At 43.3% G+C, this 22,017-nt stretch overlaps 5 protein-coding genes across 5 annotated transcripts in view; 2 read left to right on the plus strand and 3 right to left on the minus strand.

Moving 5' to 3' along the window:
* Positions 1-2,513, minus strand: part of LOC145938599 (uncharacterized) — a 7,064-nt gene extending 4,551 nt beyond the window's left edge. The window contains exon 1 of the mRNA XM_083042354.1: positions 1,432-2,513. Within this exon, the coding sequence (XP_082898480.1) occupies positions 1,432-2,513 (1,082 nt within the window). The remainder of the gene's footprint in view (positions 1-1,431) is intronic.
* Positions 2,514-8,340: 5,827 nt separating this feature from the next.
* Positions 8,341-10,938, minus strand: LOC145938609 (uncharacterized). Its single transcript, XM_083042366.1, has 3 exons — positions 10,260-10,938; positions 8,909-10,167; positions 8,341-8,742 (listed from the first exon to the last, which is right to left on the minus strand). The coding sequence occupies exons 1-3, from the start codon at positions 10,936-10,938 to the stop codon at positions 8,341-8,343; spliced, it is 2,340 nt and encodes a 779-aa protein (XP_082898492.1).
* A 478-nt stretch (positions 10,939-11,416) lies between these two features.
* On the minus strand, positions 11,417-13,081 carry LOC145938617 (uncharacterized). Its single transcript, XM_083042378.1, has one exon. It carries the CDS (start codon positions 13,079-13,081, stop codon positions 11,417-11,419), a length of 1,665 nt encoding a protein of 554 aa, XP_082898504.1.
* A 2,276-nt stretch (positions 13,082-15,357) lies between these two features.
* LOC145938627 (uncharacterized) lies at positions 15,358-19,918 on the plus strand. Its single transcript, XM_083042390.1, has 3 exons — positions 15,358-17,205; positions 17,495-17,843; positions 17,922-19,918. The coding sequence occupies exons 1-3, from the start codon at positions 15,358-15,360 to the stop codon at positions 19,916-19,918; spliced, it is 4,194 nt and encodes a 1,397-aa protein (XP_082898516.1).
* A 56-nt stretch (positions 19,919-19,974) lies between these two features.
* On the plus strand, positions 19,975-20,601 carry LOC145938631 (uncharacterized). The gene has a single exon (XM_083042404.1). The coding sequence runs from the start codon at positions 19,975-19,977 to the stop codon at positions 20,599-20,601; it is 627 nt and encodes a 208-aa protein (XP_082898530.1).
* Positions 20,602-22,017: the final 1,416 nt, after the last annotated feature.

Raw genomic sequence — 22,017 nt, forward strand, 5'->3', positions numbered from 1 at the left:
AAGCAGTGGTATCAACGCAGAGTACTTATCATTTACAAAAACTGTCAATAGTACCAACGATGACAAAGAAAGCAGTGGTATCAACGCAGAGTACTTCATCGATTCATATAAATTTCTCACAACAAGTCTCGACAAATTGGCATCTTTTTTGAATAAAGACAAACTCAAAATTTTACAATCGGAATTTCAAAATTTATCTACCGAAAATTTCAATTTATTAACACGGAAAGGTGTCTTTCCGTATGAATACATCAACTGTTTTGAAAGGTTGCATGATTTATATAAATATAAATTGCTATATTCGCCCAGCGTTCGAATGGAGAACCGCTCCCAGACGTTTTCGGCGTGCGCGTAATCGTTCTCGGATACAGTGTCGCCGGTCAAGGAACTGTAAAATGATTCGCGCGGTGGTAGACATGTATCATGCAACCTTTCAAAACAGTTGATGTATTCGTACGGAAAGACACCTTTCCGTGTTAATAATTCGAAATTTTCGGTAGATAAATTTTGAAATTCCGATTGTAAAATTTTGAGTTTGTCTTTATTCAAAAAAGATGCCAATTTGTCGAGACTTGTTGTGAGAAATTTATATGAATCGATGAAACGTAATTTTATGCAAGCTTTCCAATCTTTGTCATCGTTGGTACTATTGACAGTTTTTGTAAATGATATATATTTTTCTTTAGTTATTGGAAGTAAATCGATTCCCCCTTCGAACGCTGTAGCTATTTCCTTAATTATGAAATGTGAGTCGTAACCGGATAAATTATGAAATACTATTGGAATACAAAAAGAGTTTTTATAATTTAAGTTGCAATTTGAGTGTGCTGGACCTCTGTACCGCCCGGTCAGATGACAATGATCGCGTACGCGTGTATCGTTATCTTGCATGAATGGTTTCTCACATATATGACAATGTGTTGCGCTATGAAATTTTTCCCGCTCGTCTGATGTTAAATTTACCATGGGGACATTAGTTGCTAAAATATTCTTTACGCGTATCGCTAAATTTTGTAGTTGTTTGGAAAACCACGAAACGCAATCTACACTACGACGAGAATAATATTCGGATAACGAATCGTCATATGAGCAATGTACATAATATGCTATACTAAATACTTGGTGATGTTGGTATAAATTCTTTTCTTCTTCCTTCTTATTCGTCTTTGTCAGCACACATTCGAGGTCTGCGTATACGACAAAAGGAAGTCGTTCTTTGCGATTAAAGTTGTTGAACGCGAGCCACTTGTCCTTATCGCTCGGTAACCGGATAGCGCAGTCATTCATCTCTCCGCAGTCTACCATATGTGACTGTAACTTGTCCTCAGACCCGAAATAATGCATACATCTGTAAAATTACAATTATAAACAATTTTATTTTATATACATATATAATTTACAATAAATATAATTTGCAATAAATATACATACCGATCGCAGATATATTTTTGACCATTATGTTTGCTCAATTGCGAGCTCACGAGCCGGGAGAGATTCTTGATGCATGTGAAATGTCCAATGTTGTTGCTGTCTTCCACGTACAGCAAGTTGATGTGTCTGACTTTCTTCTGCTCGCTGAGACGCATTGGGACAATGTTCTTTTCTTCGATACAGTAAACGTTGATGGTGATGTTATTTGCCAGTTCAAACTTTTTAATTTGATTCACAGTCACTGGAAACTCAATGTCTTGGAGATTCAGCACTGTCGAATAATGGGGATATGAAGATTCCCGTTCCACTTTTCTATCAGCAGGATACAGAGCAGCGACCACCGCCCACGCAAAACATGCATTGTCTTTAGATTGCACATTAACCACTGCTCTCTTCATCATTATTTCTCGCGGCAATTTAACATGGCATCCCGCGCGCATTGGATTATACTTGTTTATATTTACAGTTAAATTGTTTATTCGCGATAATGCCCAACCACTATCACGTTCTTGAAATTCTTCTAGCGATGCTAGTGTGGGCTCGATAACGCGGCGTTTGTACCAATCATGTAAATCGGAGGTGCGAAAGATTTCAAAGTTTTTAGTGTTGACACTTTTATTAGCGCGCTTATCGCCTGACACAAACTCACCATTAAATATAGTGTTCACTTTTACACTAGTGTGTTTTTGCAACACTTTTTGCACGTGTTCGATTACAATGTCTTTGGCATCCTCTAGAAATTGACGAGGTTCGATGTGGTTGCTGTTTTTCACCGCACCAATCAAGATGCGGCTCTCGAACGCCGTATCAATCTCTCGCCATATGAGTCCGATGTCTCGCGAACTGCTTCCGGCACCTGCGTGTACAAAACGTTTGCGTACCGAATTCTTCAACCCTTCGAGACGTGCGATTTGGGAGACAAGCGATTGTCGAACTCCGATCGGTAATCGTGGACGTTTTATTCGACTTTGTTCTTCCAGTGATTCGATGTATTCGTCACATTGCTGCTCCCACACAATATATTCTTCCACCGAATTCACCCTTGCGGCTTGCTCCAACAAACTTGCTTCCAATTGTGCCATTTTTGAGATGCTTTTGCTGAACCTCTGACAATGATACTAACATAGTATGCCTCTTTACCATCCTTTTTATTTAATCGTAGAGATCATTGGCACTCGAGTATGTTGCACTTTGTGATTTTGTTACGTACGAATGATGTATCGACCTTGAAATTGATACATTTTTACACATTTCGCGAGATTCATCTCAAGATGAGAGCGGCCGTACATTGGCGCTCGAAAATTTTAATTATGTAGCATTTTCTTGTGATTTTATTACATACGTTTTGAACACCTGGGGATGATATCATAGCAGCCGTACATTGGCGCTTGAAATTGATACATTTTTGTACATTTCGCGAGATTCATCTCAAGATGAGAGCGGTTGTACATTGGCGCTCGAAAATTTTAATTATGTTGCATTTTCTTGTGATTTGTTACATACGTTTTGAACACCTGGGGATGATATCATAGCAGCCGTACATTGACGCTTGAAATTTTGAATATGTTGCATTATTTTACATTTAATATTTCATTGAGGATGATGTCATAGCAGTCGTATATTGGCGCTCGAAAATTTTAATTATGTTGCATTATTTTACATTTAATATTTCATTGAGGATGATGTCATAGCAGCCGTGCATCGGCGCTTTGATGATTGGTTAAAAATAATTTTGTGTCAGCAATAATCCCCACCCCATTGCTTTGTATCAATAAAAATTTGTAATAATGATTTAGTATTGTATCAATCACTTATGTGAAAGGTTCTTTTAAAAATGTACTCCGCCAGCATGAATTATTACGTTCCAATACAAGAAATGTCTAAGAATACAAGTGACAAGTAAGTTTCGATTCTTTTTTTTGTCAAAATAAAGATTTTTAAATAATGATTTTTAAATAATGATTTTTAAATAATGATTTTTAAATAATTTTTATAGCATTCAGCGTGCGACTCGTATATTTGGGTGAAGATATGCTCTAACCGCAACATCCTATAAATATTTGGAAATAGGAATCAGCGTTGGAGCTGTATCATATGTGGAATTAGCTCTTGGTGATAATCGAGGCAACCACATAATATTGCCTATTGAAACATGGATATCACTAATGCGGAAACGTGCGGACATTGAACGATTTTTACAATCATCTCAAACTCCATTACGGATTCGAGATCTAACAATAGAAATTGTTAAAATATCGGATTCAAAAATTGTAAAATTAACATTATCCAATAATTTTTTATATATGAAGCCATCGACTCTATTACATTTATTTGAGTTTGAAAAATGTATAGATCATGTGTATTTCTGGCTATGTGAAAATACTCATCTTGTGAATGAAAAATTTAAACAATTTGCAACTATTTTACAACGCAATAATATTACTAATGTATGTGATGCTGTAAAAGCGATACGCGAAAAGCGATGCGTACGATAGTGAATCACTCATAGATTGTGAAATATTAACATGTGCTGTAAATGATATTCTTCACGATGTTTGTAACAAATAAAATATTTTTTATTGTTAATCTATGTTTAATTATTTCTTTCCCAATAAGATATAGCTAACAAAACTATTTCTTCGTTCTCTGGAGATTTAAAAAGTGATGAGCTAGCTGAGACATGATACTCCAGTTAGAACCAGAGAGATGTAGAATTAAAATCAAGAGGGGAGCAACATTATAATATGTGTCCCATCATAAAGTTTCTGATAGTCTTGAATGTAAAATGGGTAGAGAAGTTGTGATGGATAGAGAAGATGTGGTGGATGATGATGATGTGATGAATGATGATGAGATGATAGTGATTGATGATATATCAGATGTTGATGATATATCAGATGTTGAAATGGAGCGTGAAAAGGTATTAAGATATAAAGTTGAGCCAGTAACTTCGGTAGTGAAGTTGTTAAAAAATCGTGAAATTGGTCAACGAAGTCCTAATGCAAAATCGTTGCATCAGTTTTTACGAGATCGTGAAAAGGAAACATTGAATGCCTGTTCGTGCAAGCATGCGTGTTTTATGATATATCCCCTATATTGTCCTCCAAAAAAGCGCAAGCTTCATCATGGCATTTTTTGGAAGATGTTCCATTGGGTGGACTAATATTTACGCGTCCAATAAATCTGACGTCAAAAGGCTGAGATTATCATGTAAGTTATAAATTAAATTAAATATAAATCAAATTATCTATTAATTATAAATTCTTAATAACATTTTCTGTTATGCAGGAGTCCCTGCCCAGCAGTCGCCGCCGCTTCTCGCAGCATCTCGCATTCGGCCGCCCAACCATTATCCAGCCACTTAAAGTTCATATTTTATATTTTATATACTTTTATTTTTGATTATATATTTTATATTACATTTTATTTTATATTATATATTTAAAATTTTTTAAATTTACACACACACACACACACAAACATTTTGTAAAATACACACACACACACAGTTATAAATAAAAATTATTTTAAATATTAAAAATATAGTTTATTTTAGAATAGGTCCTCTCTCCTTTCCTCCTATTAAAATCTTATTAATTAAAATTATTATAAATATTATAAAAAAGTCTCTCTCGCGTCCGCCTCTCGCGCTCTCCTTCGCTGCATCAGCTCTCGCGCTCTCCATCGCCGCATCATCTCGCAACATCTCTCTCTCGCTCTTGCATATACGCCTCGCTTGCGTCATCTCTCTCGCGTGCGCCTCGCGCTCTCCTTCGCTGCATCAGCTCTCGCGCTCTCCTTCGCGTCATCTCGCTACCTCTCGTCATCTCGCGCTATCTCTCTCGCTCTTGCATATACGCCTCGCTGCAACACCTCGCGCTCTCCATCGCCGCATCATCTCGCTACCGCTATCTCTCTTTCGCGAACGTCTCTCTCGCGACATCTCTCTCTCACGTTCGCCTCGCGCTCTCCTTCGCGTTCCTCTCTCCCCGCGGACCCCTTACCCAAAAAGTTTCATGCGGTCTTTCGCGGATTCCCCTCTCCCCGCAGACCCCTCACCAACAAAGCTTCATGCGGTCTTTCGCGGACGCCTCCCCCTCCCCGCGGACCCCTCGCGGACCATAAAATCGCGGACGCTTCCCCCTCCCCGCGGCCCCCTCGCGGTTCATCGCGGACGCCTCCCCCGCCCCGCGGACGCCACCCCCGCCCCGCGTGACGTCATTCCCCCTCCCAGCGTGACGTCATTCCCCCGCGCCATGGGTTCCCTACGCCCCTCACCCCCCCCCCTCATTACCCCTGGGTTAGAACTCTCCTAGTATATCTACTCCCGTTCGATAAACATTACCATGTCAACGTCTGTAAGTAATTCGAACGTAATTTTTGTGTGCTTTAACATGGCGTCCCACGTATACCCGGGGTGAGTATAATAATACGCGGGGTCGAGCCCATAACTCTCGATACATTTATCCCGGAAATTTTCAAAAATGTCAGCTAATAACATAACATCAGTTTTTAAATATAAATTGCTATATTCGCCCAGCGTTCGAATGGAGAACCGCTCCCAGACGTTTTCGGCGTGCGCGTAATCGTTCTCGGATACAGTGTCGCCGGTCAAGGAACTGTAAAATGATTCGCGCGGTGGTAGACATGTATCATGCAACCTTTCAAAACAGTTGATGTATTCGTACGGAAAGACACCTTTCCGTGTTAATAATTCGAAATTTTCGGTAGATAAATTTTGAAATTTCAATTGTAAATTTTTGAGTTTATCTTTACTTAGAAATGATGCCAATTTGTCGAGACTAGTATTGAGGAATTTATATGAATCGATAAAACGTAATTTAATATTTCTGGATTTGTCTTCTGCAATTTGAACATTTTTTGTAAATGAAATATATTTTTCTTTAGTTATTGGAAGTAATTCGATTCCCCCTTCGAACGCTGTAGCTATTTCCTTAATTATGAAATGTGAGTCGTAACCGGATAAATTATGAAATACTATTGGAATACAAAAAGAGTTTTTATAATTTAAGTTGCAATTTGAGTGTGCTGGACCTCTGTATCGTCCGGTCAGATGGCAATGATCGCGTACGCGTGTATCGTCATCTTGCGTGAATGGTTTCTCACATATATGGCAATGCGTCGCGCTATGAAATTTTTCCCACTCGTCTGATGTTAAATTTACCATGGGGACGTTAGTTGCTAAAATATTCTTTACGCGTATCGCTAAATTTTGTAGTTGTTCGGAAAACCACGAAACGCAATCTACACTACGACGAGAATAATACTCGGATAATGAATCGTCATATGAGCAATGTACATAATATGCTATACTAAATACTTGGTGATGTTGATATAAATTCTTTTCTTCTTCCTTCTTATCCGTCTTTGTCAGCACACATTCGAGGTCTGCGTATACGACAAAAGGAAGTCGCTCTTTCCTGGTGTAGTTGGTGAAGCTGAGCCACTTGTCCTTATCGCTCGGTAACCGGATAGCGCAGTCATTCATCTTTCCGCAGTCTACTGTATGTGACTGCAACTTGTCTTCCGAACCGAAATAATGCAGACATCTGTAAAATAACAATTATAAACAATTTTATTTTATATACATATATAATTTACAATAAATATACATACCGATCGCAGATATATTTCTTGTGATCTTTTTTGCTCAATTGTGAGCTGACAAGTCGGGAGAGATTCTTGATCCAGGCGAAATGTCCAACGCTGTTGTTGTCTTCCACGTACAGCAAGTTGACGTGTCTGTCTTTCTTTTGCTCGCTGAGACGTATCGAGACAATGTTCTTTTCTTCGATGCTGTACACATTTATCTAAATGTTGTTTGTGTTAAAGCGAACGCGAAATTAATCCGCGGAATTTAGATGAGATGCACTGAGGTGAAGACACTGATATTGGTGCGTTAAACAGAATGTTTATTGAATCTCAAGAGAAAAGAATAACTTACAATGATTAGTCTCTCGATTTACAGAGAAGCGAAGAGAGAGATGCTCTCACGAAAACGGTCGATATCTGACTCGATTATTTCGGCGAACATACGTGTCAAGGTCTCGAGTATTGTTTTCATTTCGAACAGCTGTTTAATAAGGCCGAGATGGGCGGCGAGGCGCGGGGAAAGACGCGCGAACCAGAAAAAACGTAAACATGCTCGGCGATAATCCGAGCCGTTGCACGGCTTTCGCGAGAATCGGTTAAAGAGACAAATAATCCGAAAATAGATGCAATCGAGAATATTAACTAGAAATGACGAAAATGAAATATCGAAATTAAATGAGTTAATTAATTTAACACTACCGCCCGCCTCAGGGGCTGGACGCCGCTAAAGTAATGAAACTATAATGAATAATAAGAAATGGATGAAAATGGTTACAATTTGTACGGGATAATGAGTAATGAACAGAAGTTAAATGATTTAAGCAGTACGCATTGAAAGTCGTGACGACAATTACACGCATAATTGTTACGAGTTGATCGGGAGCGGACACAATTTAACGATGGGTCTTTTGAACTCCGACGTGGCAGTACGAACGGATACAACCCGAGTGAGGCCGTCTGTACCCGGATGTACAGCAGTGACTCGCGCTAACGGCCATTTCGACGGTGGGTATCGCTCATCGAGAATTAGTACGAGAGACCCGATTGCAATTGAATTGGTTGACTGCTGCCACTTATTTCGAACTTGAAAGCGCTGCAGATACTCGGTTGACCAGCGATTCTAAAATCGTTCGAGCATGTGGCGGAGAAATTGCCACCGTGAAAGGCGAGAGATCGGCGTTTCGGTTAGCGACGGTTCCGGAAGAACTATGAGAGATTCTCCAACGAGAAAATGCGCGGGAGTCAATGCGATGACGTCGGCGGGATCGTCCGAAAGCGAGCAAAGCGGTCGCGAATTCAAGACGGCTCTATTTGAATGAGCAACGTACTGAATTCTTCGTACGTGAGCACGGAGTCACCGATAACGCGTCGAAGGTGAAATTTAGTGGATTTTACCGCGGCCTCCCATTTACCACCGAAATGTGGAGCGGAGGGAGGATTGAATTTCCATGTGGTACCGTCGGCGGCTAGAAGATGAGAAAGGTGGGCGACTTCTCGAGAAGCGGAATTAAATAGACGGCGAAGTTCGGTATCGGCGCCGACGAGATTAGTGCCGCAATCGCTCGTTATCGAGTTGCATCGACCGCGTCTGCTGATGAATCGCCGGTACGCTGCGATGAATCCTTGCGTCGAGTAGTCCGTGGCGAGCTCTAGATGGACAGCTGATGTGGCGAAGCAGATGAAGACGATGAGATACCCCTTATAGGTGCGAGAAGCGCGTCCACGCCAGGTTTTAAGCGTGAACGGACCGGCGTAATCCACCCCGGAGTTGAAGAAAGGGCGCGTTGGTGTCACGCGAGACGTCGGTAATGATCCCATCATTTGGCTGGCGGTGGCGGCGCGATGTCGAGTGCATCGAACGCACCGGCGGATGAAAGCGCTGACCGGGGCTCGACCACCAATGATCCAGTATTACTGTCTTATCGTAGCTAAAACGACCTGAACCATGGAGAGTCCGTTGATGGATGTCTGAAATTACAAGGCGTGAGAAAGGAGAGTCGCGAGGCAAGATAGCTGGATGCTTGATTTCAGATTCGAGTAATGCGTTTTTCAAGCGTCCGCCGACGCGAAGAATGCCTTCCGAGTCGACGAATGGCGACAGTTTGAATAGAGGATGAGTGCGAGGAAGAGCAGTTGGTTGAGCGCAGATCTCCATTTCTCGGCCAAGATAAGCCTTCTGCGTTTCCTTTAGCCAGAATGTCCGTGCGTTGAGGATCTCGTCGCTGGTCAGTCCTGTGGAGGCTGGTGTGGTGTCACCCTTGAAGAGGAGCGTGGCGCGCATGATCCAGGCCGTGATACGCAACAGGCGATTAAGCTGTGAAAATCGATTAAGTAAGTCCCAGTGAGGAGGTGGTGTTCTTACCATCGACACGTGGACAGGAGGTTGAAACCGCTCTTCGAGATCGATTGAAGAGTCAATTGGAGGAGCATCTGAAGGCCACCCAATTGAGGGATCTTGGAGCCAAGATGGGTCGTGCCACCAGAGATAGCGATGACGGAGTTGACGTGGTGAGAGGCCTCGAGACAAGCAGTCAGCTGGATTGTCGACTCCAGCAACGTGATGCCACCGTGCGTCGGGAACTAGCTCCTGAATGGCGGCCACTCGATTGGAAACGAATTCTTTCCATTTGGATGGATGACCTCTGATCCATGCGAGGGTGACACTCGAGTCGGTCCACAGATGTACTGGAACGTGCTGGTATTCGAGAATATCTTGAACTCGGGCAACCAAACGAGCGAGCAAGATGGCGGCTGAGAGTTCCAATCTGGGAATTGTCTGCCGTTTGACGGGAGCTACCTTACTCTTGGCTGCGAGGAGTGTGACCTTGGCGTCGGAGTAATTAGAGAAGGTTCGAATATATAGAACCGCTCCAAGTGCATCTTGCGAGGCGTCGGAGAATCCATGAAATTCGATGCCTCGTGCTGATGTAGATGTTCCTATCCAGCGTGGTATTGCGAGTTCGGAAACGTCCTTCAAATTATCGTCAAAGTTGATCCAGGCGTTGGCGAGATATGACGGTAATGGATCATCCCATCCGATATTCGATTTCCAGAGGCGTTGAATGAAGATTTTGCCGACTATGGTTACTGGAGCGAGCCATCCGAGAGGATCAAATAATTGAGCTACACGAGACAAGGCAGATCGTTTGGTGAGAGTGAGTGAGGACGTAGTCTGACTCACGTGAAATTTGAAGGCGTCGTTTGCCAAGCGATGCCGAGAGTGCGAGCTTCGGTTGGAAGTTCTCGAGAGGTTGGGGTCTCAGAGGTCATGGAGAGGCTAGTCAGGATAGACTCTTCATTTGACGCCCATTTTTGTAAGTGAAAGCCGCCCGCCGTGAGAAGTCGTATTAACTGATCTGCTTTCTTTTGAGCCTCTGGTATCGAATCAGCACCAGAGAGGACGTCGTCCACGTAAGTTTCCCTCCGTAATATCGCGGCTGCTTGTGGATAGTTGTGCTCTTCGTCGGAAGCGAGCTGTTGAAGAACACGAAGAGCGAGGTACGGAGCACACGTGAGGCCATACGTCACAGTGCAAAGCTCAAATTCCTGAGGGGCTCCGACGGTACCCCAGAGAATTCGTTGATAATGGCGGTCCTCGGGATGCATCAAAATCTGCCGATACATTTTTTCAATGTCGGCAGCGAATACGAAGTGGTGAGTTCGCCAGCGTAAGAGAACTGCGTCGAGATCTTGCTGCAGTTTCGGTCCCGAATGTAGACAGTCGTTGAGTGAAACGCCGGTAGTAGTGCGCGATGAGCCATTGAATACCACTCGTAACTTCGTCGTGGTACTGGATTCACGAAGAACACCGTGATGCGGAAGGTAGACTGCCGTGAGATGATCTGAAGAATCGGCAGTACGTTGCATATGTTTTAACTCCTCATATTCAGTCATGAACTTGACGTAGAGGTCGCCGAACGATGAATCTCGTTGTAGTCGTTGACGGACTCGCTCGAGCGATCGAAGAGCTGATGACCTTGACTTTCCTAGTGGTTGATGATTAGACCGGAATGGCAGACGAACGACGTACCTTCCTGAAGGATTTCGAGAGTGTGTTTCGCGGAAGTGCGTCTCGCATTCAAGTTCATCAGGAAGAAGATGACTGGATGATGAAGAAGTGACTTCTTCTTGGAGTCAGAATTTCTGCAGCTCATCGTGCAGATTAGTGTCCTTGGTGAATCGGACGGTGTATGTGACTGAACGAGAAGTGGAGGTTACCGAACTGGTAGGTCCGGAAACGATCCAACCGAAGACTGTCTCTTGAGCAACTGGAGCGTTTGGAGGTCCTTGAAGAACAGAGCCGCGCAGGAGAGAGCCATAAACGTCTGCGCCTAGAATTAGATCAATGCCGCGTGACACCGCGAATTCTGGATTAGTCTTCGGCTAATGGTAGATCAGCGAGATGCGTCCAAGAAGTCACTACAGCTTGATCAGGAACTTGCCCAGTGACTCGAGGCAGGACGAAAGCAGAGACGTTGATTTCGACCGCTGGATCAATGCGCGATCGAAGGAGTAATGAGACAATGCCGCGAGTGGAGCCGACGTGCTGTTCGCCAACGGTGAGGATAGGTAGTGACGCGCGACCACGAGAAAATCGAAGTAGTTGCACCAATGACTCTCGAATCAACGATACTTCTGATCCTTGGTCAAGTAGTGCTCTGACCTTGAAATGCTCACCATGGTCAGTGACTAGCGTCATGCAGGCAGTTGCCAGCAATACGTGAGGACGCTCGAATGGTACAGCGGCGTGATGAGACCGAATAACGGGCGCTGTAGAAGATCCAGATGATGCTGCGCTAGATGTTGCTGAAGTACTTGAGGAAGTCGCTGCGACTGGAGCTGACGCGACGTCGCGATGGAGAAGCATGTGGTGCTGTCCCTTGCAGTGCCTGCATTTCTTCAAGGTGCGACATTCACTTAGCCGGTGTGTTCCGAGGCAGTTGAAACACAGATGCTTCTGGTTGACAAATTCTTGGCGTTCGCTAAGCGATTTAGCAGCGAATTCTGAGCATGAAGAGATGTAGTGTGCTGCGCTGCAGAACGAGCACTTCGTGTTGCCGACGACAGCAGCATGCGCACGAACGGGTTTGCTTTTCGGAGGCACTTTCGATGCAGCGTTGGTGGATTTTGAAGAGCGAGATTGCACGGTCTCTAATGCCCGAATGCGACCTTCGACGAAGGTTTCAAGATCCTTGAAGGTGGCGAGGTCGGCGGACGTTCCCTGTTCGAGCTCCCAAGCCTCCAATGTTTGCGAGTCGAGACGCCGAGCGACGAGATAGACGATGAGGATATCCCAATGGTCGGTAGGCGCACCGAGAGATTGTAAAGCGCCGAGAGATTCCTTGACTGTCGATAATAGCACTTTGAGGTCCGAACAAGACTTTTGCGTAAGCTGCTTCAAATCGAAGATGCGATCGAGATAGGTGGTGACGAGGATGCGGCGATTCTCATACCGAGACGTGAGCGCTTCCCACGCGTGCGAGAAGTTTTCTTCTGTCACCGGAATATTGGCGATATACCGAGCAGCTTCGCCGGTGGTTTGCGACTTCAAGTAATGTAATTTTTCGACGCTCGGTATGTCGCGATTCGATCCGACCATAGAATGGAATAGGTCGCGAAATGAAGGCCACTCATGGTAATCGCCAGAGAATTTTGGCAAGTTGATTTTTGGCAGCGCGCGACATGATCCTGACGCATTCTTCCCGTGAAAAGATTCGTTTCCTTCGTCACGTTTCGGAAGGAGCGATTCTCGGTCATGCATCAGACTGGCTTTTCCGTCGTGGAACGCTTCTTCACACATAGAGTAAAGATCGTCAGTGATATACGCATGCTTACGCATTTCTTCAGTAAAACTGCTGATGATCTTGTCGTGATTTAGTTGAAATTTCTCCCAATTAGACTCGAGAGATTGAAGACGAGCATCAATAGCGAATCGATTGAATTTCTTGGGCCCCAGTTTTTTGGCGTTCACGTAAGCGCGGGAAATCGGGCCGAAGAGATGTTGTTGCTTTTCGACGACTGCTCCGAATGTTGTCATCTTGAGTGTGAAAAAGGTCACGATCACTTGTTGTTGAAATTAAATTGTTAACGGTCACTTAGAACAATGTATTATAATATGTTTCACAATGCGAATGCAATGTGATCGAGATAGCACTTCACGATGATGCGGCACTATAGAACACTGACACTCACAGAGATAGAGAAAATGTCTTGCTAACGCGAGACACACGAGAGAATACTGCCGAGTGTTCTAGAATGTTCGCGAAATCGAAGTAGAAAATCCGGCTCGAAGGACCAAAAATAATGTTAAAGCGAACGCGAAATTAATCCGCGGAATTTAGATGAGATGCACTGAGGTGAAGACACTGATATTGGTGCGTTAAACAGAATGTTTATTGAATCTCAAGAGAAAAGAATAACTTACAATGATTAGTCTCTCGATTTACAGAGAAGCGAAGAGAGAGATGCTCTCACGAAAACGGTCGATATCTGACTCGATTATTTCGGCGAACATACGTGTCAAGGTCTCGAGTATTGTTTTCATTTCGAACAGCTGTTTAATAAGGCCGAGATGGGCGGCGAGGCGCGGGGAAAGACGCGCGAACCAGAAAAAACGTAAACATGCTCGGCGATAATCCGAGCCGTTGCACGGCTTTCGCGAGAATCGGTTAAAGAGACAAATAATCCGAAAATAGATGCAATCGAGAATATTAACTAGAAATGACGAAAATGAAATATCGAAATTAAATGAGTTAATTAATTTAAGAATTTGATAGTTCAAATTTCTTAATTTGATTCACAGTCACTGGAAACTCAATGTCTTGGAGATTCAGCACTGTCGAATAATGGGGATATGAAGATTCCCGTTCCACTTTTCTATCAGCAGGATACAGAGCAGCGACCACCGCCCACGCAAAACATGCATTGTCTTTAGATTGCACGTTCACTACTGCTCTTTTGTTCATTATTTCTCGCGGCAATTTAACATGGCATCCCGCGCGCATTGGATTATACTTGTTTATATTTATATTCAAATTGATTATTCGCGACAATGCCCAACCACTATCACGTTCTTGAAATTCTTCTAGCGATGCTAGTGTGGGCTCGATAACGCGGCGTTTGTACCAATCATGTAAATCGGAGGTGCGAAAGATTTCAAAGTTTTTAGTGTTGACTTTTATTAGCGCGCTTATCGCCTGACACAAACTCGCCATTAAATATAGTGTTCACTTTTACACTAGTGTGTTTTTGCAACACTTTTTGCACGTGTTCGATCACAATGTCTTTGGCATCCTCTAGAAATTGACGAGGTTCGATGTGGTTGCTGTTTATCACCGCACCAGTCAAGATGCGGCTCTCGAACGCCGTATCAATCTCTCGCCATATGAGTCCGATGTCTCGCGAACTGCTTCCGGCACCTGCGTATACAAAACGTCTGCGTACCGAATTCTTCAACCCTTCGAGACGCGCGATTTGGGAGACAAGCGATTGTCGAACTCCGATCGGTAATCGTGGACATTTTATTCGACTTTGTTCTTCCAGTGATTCGATGTATTCGTCACATTGCTGCTCCCACACAATATATTCTTCCACCGAATTCACCCTTGTGGCTTGCTCCAACAAACTTGCTTCCAATTGTGCCATTTTTGAGATGCGCTTCTTGAACCACTGACAAAGATACTGACAGAGTATGCCTCCTTACCAGCATTTTTATTTGATCACTGACACTTGAAAAATTCGAGTATGTTGCGATTTTGTCACGTGCGGCTCATCGGCCTTGAAATTGATACATTTTGCATCTAATATTTCATTAAGGATGATGTCATAGCGACCATGCAGCTGTTTGAAAATTGCGATTTTGCACATTTTGCTAATAAACTAATTGTGAACACCTGTGTTTATGATATATCGATTGATTGGACACACACAGTTTGGGTCTGCGCGATAAAGAGCCTTGTACGTTTGAGTTTCGCGCCGTGTTAAGGATGGCGCCATTACTTCTGGCGGCGCTGCGGATTGTCCGCACGTCGTCCTAGTTAGTTGATCTCGGTTTGCGTACGTGCATGCAAACAGCAATGTAACAAAAGGCGATTTTCAATAAAGAGAGCGAAAATAAGAAAAGCAAGTAAATACTTCAATCAATACGTGCCAAGCACTGGTCCTTACGAGAGGACACTAACATTTTTGGTCCTTCGAGCCGGATCCTACACAAGGGACGACGGCAAGTTATATACATAACCTAAAAGATTCGCGGGAGTGAAGCACGCGGTTGCAATCATTCGAATCAAGGCTTATACATAAAATCTATCGAAAATGACCGACGTAGACAATCTCAAAGTGCATAAGGCCAAGCGCAGGCAAATAAAATCAAGTCTCACGCGATGCCACACATATCTGACCGATCTAAACGTGCCAGAGGTATCGGTAATCGAATTGAATCAACGTCTGCAAAAGATGAGCGAGCTTTGGGACGCATTCGATGGGACACAGGCAGCAATTGAAGAGCTTGAGCCTGAGGAGGCGAGTGAGCCAATTCATCAAGACGAGAGGGCAATATTCGAAAACAGATATTTCCCAATTACTGTTCAGCTGGAGACATTAATTAATCACAAGGTCGAAGCAGCATTACCTCCTCAGCAAGTTCGTAACCATAGCACTATTCAAAATGTGCTAAATTGCCGAGAGGGAACTCCGTCATCTCAGGCAAGTAACTTTCCAAATAAACACCTAAAATTACCACGTATTAATCTACCCACGTTTTCAGGGAAATATGAACAATGGATTCCATTCCGTAACATGTTCCAAAGCATGATTCATGAAAATCCTACGCTTCCAAGCGTACAGAAGATGCAATACCTTATTTCTGCGTTAACGGACGAGGCAAAGGACGTTGTTAGTTCTCTCGAGGCCTCCGAGGAAAATTACATTGAGGCTTGGAGAATGCTCAGGGAGAGATACGACGATGACAGTCTGATAATCCAAAAACATGTCAATTCATTATTCGAGCAACCCGTTCTGCCCAAGGAGAATCATCTCGCATTACGGCGGTTGTTGGACAACGTACTGAAGCACATACGAGCTCTCAAAGCTCTGAAAAGGCCCACAGGTCAATGGGACGATTTGTTAATTCATCTGGTAACTAGTAGGCTTGATCAAACGACGAGCAAGGAATGGGAGACTACAATAAAAAGAGGTGAGGTACCTACATTCACTCAGCTGGTAGATTTCTTAACACAACGCTGCAGGGCTTTGGAAGCATCATCGCGCACTCCTCGGGACGCGCTAGTTAATCCAAGGTGGGCCAAATCCGACAAAAACAAGGGCACAGCCGTTCACGTAGTCACATCGAATATTATGTGCGCATATTGTGGAAAGGAAGATCATTTTATTTACAAGTGTGCTGGATATCTGGAGTTAGACGTGGAGCATCGCATAAAGGAGGCAAAATCACGCAAATTATGCCTAAATTGTTTGAAGGCTACGGCTCATCAGGCGAAGCAGTGTGGATCTGGGTCGTGCCGAAAATGTAACAAGCGTCACAACACATTACTTCATCTCGACCAGGCATCTAAGCAGCAAGAGTCTAACACTACAAAGGCGATGGTCCCTTCTTCGGACAAGGAGACGGTAGTCGCTACGAGTGTCAACCATGTCGCAGTGGAGCAGCAGCGGCATGTAATCCTGGCAACAGCCATAGTCAATGTTTGCGATGCGGAAGGCAATTTAAAACCTTGCCGGGTTCTGTTAGACAATGGATCACAATCCTGTTTCATCACCTCTGGTTGTGTCAGGAGATTGGGCCTTAAATCACGCAATACAAGTATATCGATATTCGGCGTAAGCGAATTGTCAACACAAACGCGTGCCATCGTAAAATTACGCTCTAGAATCAATGGGTTTCAAGCAGAGCTTGATTGCTTAGTAATTGAGAAAATCACTCAAGCCCTTCCCGTTAATCGACTTAACCTACATGAGTTGAAAATTCCGGAGGGTATAACATTGGCGGATCCCGAGTTCAATCACCCGTCAGATGTGGATTTGTTATTAGGTGCAGAAATATTTCTGGATTTACTGTGCATTGGAAGGATCAAACTGTCGAACAACCAACCAATTTGGCAGAAAACACTTACTCGGATGGATCGTCTCTGGCACCTTTACCACGTATGATCAGGCAGCGAGAAACACAATCTGCAATTTGACGGTTAGCGAACTTAATTCAACCCTTTCACGCTTCTGGCAAATTGAGCATATTGAATGACAAAGTACGCGAACGCCTGAAGAAAGGATTTGTGAAGGACACTTCGTACGGACCTACAAACGCAACACTGAAGGTCGATTTATCGTTACACTACCCACGAGGCAAGAAAAGCTTCAGAATTTAGGAGACTCAAGAAACACTGCCATTAGCAGATTCAAAATTTTAGAGCGTAAATTTGATCGAAATCCCCAGTTGAAAAGGGAATATTCTGATTTTGTACACGAGTATCTGAGTTTGCAGCACATGAGGCAACTTCAAATTGAAGATTTAACAAGTGACGTCAGTCCACATTATTATCTGCCGCATCACTGCGTCATGAAGGAGACGAGCACCACCACACGACTGAGGGTAGTCTTTGACGCATCAAGCAAGACAACAAGCGGATTATCCTTAAATGACGTTTTAATGGTCGGCCCCGTTCTGCAACAGGAACTGTTTTCAATATTGTTGCGGTTTCGAAGCTTTGAATACGCCTTGACGGCGGACGTCGCCAAAATGTACAGACAGATTTTGGTGAACAAGGATCAAATTCCTTTACAACGTATTGTTTGACGTGACCAGCCTTCTGACGACATCAGAACCTATGAATTAACAACGTTAACGTATGGAACATCACCAGCTTCCTTCCTAGCAACTAAAGTCATCCATCAACTAGCAGATTTGGAGGAGGCTCAGTTTCCTAAAGGGGCCATGATAGCGCGTAGAGACTTTTACGTTGATGACCTAATAACTGGTTCGAATTCCAAGGAAGAGGCGTTGCTTATTCGTGATCAAACCACAGAATTGCTTCAAAGAGGAGGTTTCACGCTCAGAAAGTGGGCTTCCAATGACCAAGATTTGTTGAGAGACTTGCCTGAACTCGCTATTAGTAACGCTATATTGGAGCTGGACAAAGATGGAACAACAAAAACTCTAGGCATCAAATGGAATCCCTCAAAGGACGTGCTGCAGTACATAATTTCCATGGATGCGCCGGAATCGAGAACTTGCACAAAAAGGTCAATTTTATCCAGTATTTCTCAAATATTCGATCCGCTCGGGTTATTGGGACCTGTAATAATAACTGCTAAAATCATAATTCAAAAGCTTTGGAAGTTGCAGCTTGATTGGGATGAGTCCTTGCCTTCGGATATCTATACGGAGTGGTCAGATTATATTATAAAGATACAAGAACTCAACAAATTCAGTGTGCAGCGTAAGGTCATAACCGTTGGCACTGATATTCAGTTGGATCTTCATGGATTCTGCGATGCAAGTGAGCGAGCATATGGAGCCTGCATTTATTTATGTAGTAAAAATTCGCACGGAGTTATTCAATCTCAACTGCTGTGCTCCAAGTCTCGTGTCGCTCCGCTCAAAGCGCTTTCGATTCCTAGGCTGGAATTGTGCGGTGCACAGCTGTTGGCCCAGTTGATAACCAAGGTTAAAGGCGCTTTGGAACTCAACATCCACAAGGAATACTACTGGACGGATTCTTCAATAGTACTTCATTGGATCAAGGCGGCTAACAAAAAGTTACCCGTATTCGTTGCACATAGGATCGGCGAAATTCAAGAATTGAGCTCCGTCGAAGATTGGAATCACGTAAGTACGAAAGAGAATCCGGCGGACTTAATTTCACGAGGGGTCACTCCAAAGGAATTAGCAGGCTCTATATTATGGTGGAAGGGACCTGCTTGGTTGCAGAATGGCGATGGCATCAGAGACCCTTCGGAGGAGGCACTTGTGGAGTTTGATGGGAGCCGGCTGGATGATTTTGATGAGTCTGTAATAGCAGTGCCCATCCAAGAAGATGTCGATCCCTTCGCTAAATTCTCAACCTATAACAGACTCATCAGAGTTGTAGCTACATGTATACGTTTCGCTCGTATCTGCAAGAAAGAGAGTGGTTTCCACCCAGCGGGACCTTTGTCAATGGACGAACTTGAGTACGCAAGAAAGAGCCTCATCAGGAGAGAACAGCGATTGGTCTTTCATCGTGAATTAAGCGCCCTACAGGAAGGTGCCGTGACTTCACGCACGAGCTTACTAAAAGATTTGAACCCATTTTTGGATGAGGACGACTTTCTACGCGTTGGTGGCAGATTAAGGCATTCGGCACTTCAACATGACACCAAGCATCCTTTATTGCTACCTCAGCGTTCAAGGTTAACTGAACTTATCATCAAGCATGAACACGAGAAAAACATGCATACCGGAATTGAAGCAACTCTCGCTGCCGTGCGAGAACGGTATTGGCCAATCAGGGCGCGCGGCACAATCAAGAAATTGCTTCGTCAATGTATCGTTTGCTTCAAGTCCAAGCCACGAATGTCGGAGCAATTAATGGGAAATCTGCCGAAGCATAGAGTAACGTACGCGAGGCCGTTTAGCGCCACAGGAGTGGACTATTTCGGTCCGATCTATATTCGTGAAGGAAGACGCAGGAACAGCAAGCACATTAAAACTTATGTGGCGGTCTTCGTCTGTATGGCCATAAAGGCTGTGCATTTTGAGGTTGTTTCCGACCTGACAACGGAGGCCTTCCTTAATGCTTTCAAGCGATTCATCGCGCGAAGAGGAAAGCCAGCTGAGGTGTTCTCGGCACTAACTTTATCGGAGCTAATCGTGAGTTAGAAAGCCTCGGGAAATTGTTAGCACAAGAGGAACATCAGCGCAAAATTATCAGTACAATGTCATCGGAGGGTATAAAATGGCATTTTATACCACCTCGAGCCCCGCATTTAGGGGGCTTATGGGAGGCGAGCGTCAAATCCTTTAAGCGGCATTTTTACAAGGTAGCCTCAAATGCAGCATTAACTTTTGAGGAAGCTTCTACCCTTACAACTCAAATAGAAGCGATCCTTAACTCGCGGCCGCTAACCGCCCTTTCATCGGATCCGAACGATTTGAGTTACTTATCTCCAGGTCATTTCCTTATTGGCAGTTCGTTAATATCTTATCCTGAACCAGATCTCACGGACCTTAAGCTAAATCAATTATCAAGATGGCAGCGATTGGAGCAGATTCGACAGCACTTTTGGAAACGCTGGTCGTCTGAATATTTATTGCAGCTGCAGCGCCGCACTAAGTGGCAGAAGAACCATGGTGCACAACTTCAAATCGGCCAATTGGTTCTTTGTAAAGAAGATGGGCTGCCACCCTTAAAATGGATTCTAGGAAGGGTGCAAGAAGTCTGTCCCGGTGATGATCAAATCGTCAGGGCAGCCGTCATTGAAACGGCCACCGGAGTTTTCAAAAGACCCGCGGTTAGATTAAGTATAATTCCTTTAGAATCATCTTGTAATGTCGAGAAGTAATCCGTTGTAATATGTAAGAAAGAACTATTATTTTAACTGTGATTATCATTCTTAGATTTATCTTTATTTGCATTTTAATATTAGTATTATTTCGCCTTAAGATTTTATTATTTAATCTTGTAATGTTGATAATCGAAGATTATCAAGGCGCGCGGTATGTTTATGATATATCGATTGATTGGACACACACAGTTTGGTTCTGCGCGATAAAGAGCCTTGTACGTTTGAGTTTCGCGCCGTGTTAAGGATGGCGCCATTACTTCTGGCGGCGCTGCGGATTGTCCGCATGTCCTAGTTAGTTGATCTCGGTTTGTGTACGTGCATGCAAACAGCAATGTAACAAAAGGCGATTTTCAATAAAGAGAGCGAAAATAAGAAAAGCAAGTAAATACTTCAATCAATACGTGCCAAGCACCGGTCCTTACGAGAGGACACTAACAACCTGGGGGATGACAGCAGCCGGTGCATTGGCGCTCGTGATACATTTAGCACATTTCGCAAGATTCATCTCAAGGTGATAGCAGCCGTGCATCGGCGCTTGAAAATTTTGAATATGTTGCATTTTTACACATTTTGACCTTGACAATAATTCTAACATTTCATTTGAGGATGATGTCATAGCAGCCGCGCATCGGCGCTTGAAAATTGTGAATATGTTGCATTTTGTGCATTTTAACCTTTACAATAATTCTAACATTTCATCTGAGGATGATGTCACTAGCAGCCATGCATCGGCGCTTGAAAATTTTGAATATGATGCATTTTGCACATTTTGACCTTGACAATAATTCTAACATTTCATTTGAGGATGATGTCATAGCAGCAGCCGTGCATCGGTGCTTTGATTGGTTGAAAATAATATCGGATCAGCAATAATCCCCACCCCATCACAATGGATATTATAGATAAAATTTAAAAATAATTTAGTATCACATTGATCACTCGATTGAAAAGGTTCTTTTAAAATGTACTCCGCCAGCATGAATTATTATGTTCCAGTACAAGAGAGCAATGTTTTGTGCAAGAAGAAATGTGACGAGTAAGTTTCAATATTATCTGTTAAATAAAGATTTTTAAATAATGATTTTTAAATAATTATTTTTAATAAAATTTTTGTAGCGCATCTCATCGTGCGGCTCGTATACTTGGAAGAAGATACGTCTTAACCCCAACATCATACAAATATTTGGAAATAGGAATCAGCGTCGGAATAATATCCTATGTGGAATTGGCTCTCGGTGATAATCGAGGCAATCAAATAATATTACCCATTGAAACATGGAAATCTCTAATGCGGAAACGAGCAGACATTGAGCAGCTAACTGAAACTCCACTATGGATTAGTGATCTGACACTCGAAGCGGTTAACATGTATACTTCAAAAATTATAAAAATTACATTATCTGATAATTCTTT

This window comes from Prenolepis imparis, unplaced genomic scaffold (assembly GCF_030444845.1).
Source record: "Prenolepis imparis isolate NDT839.2.m4 unplaced genomic scaffold, iyPreImpa1.0 SCAF_1, whole genome shotgun sequence".
Taxonomy (NCBI): Eukaryota; Metazoa; Arthropoda; class Insecta; order Hymenoptera; family Formicidae; genus Prenolepis; species Prenolepis imparis.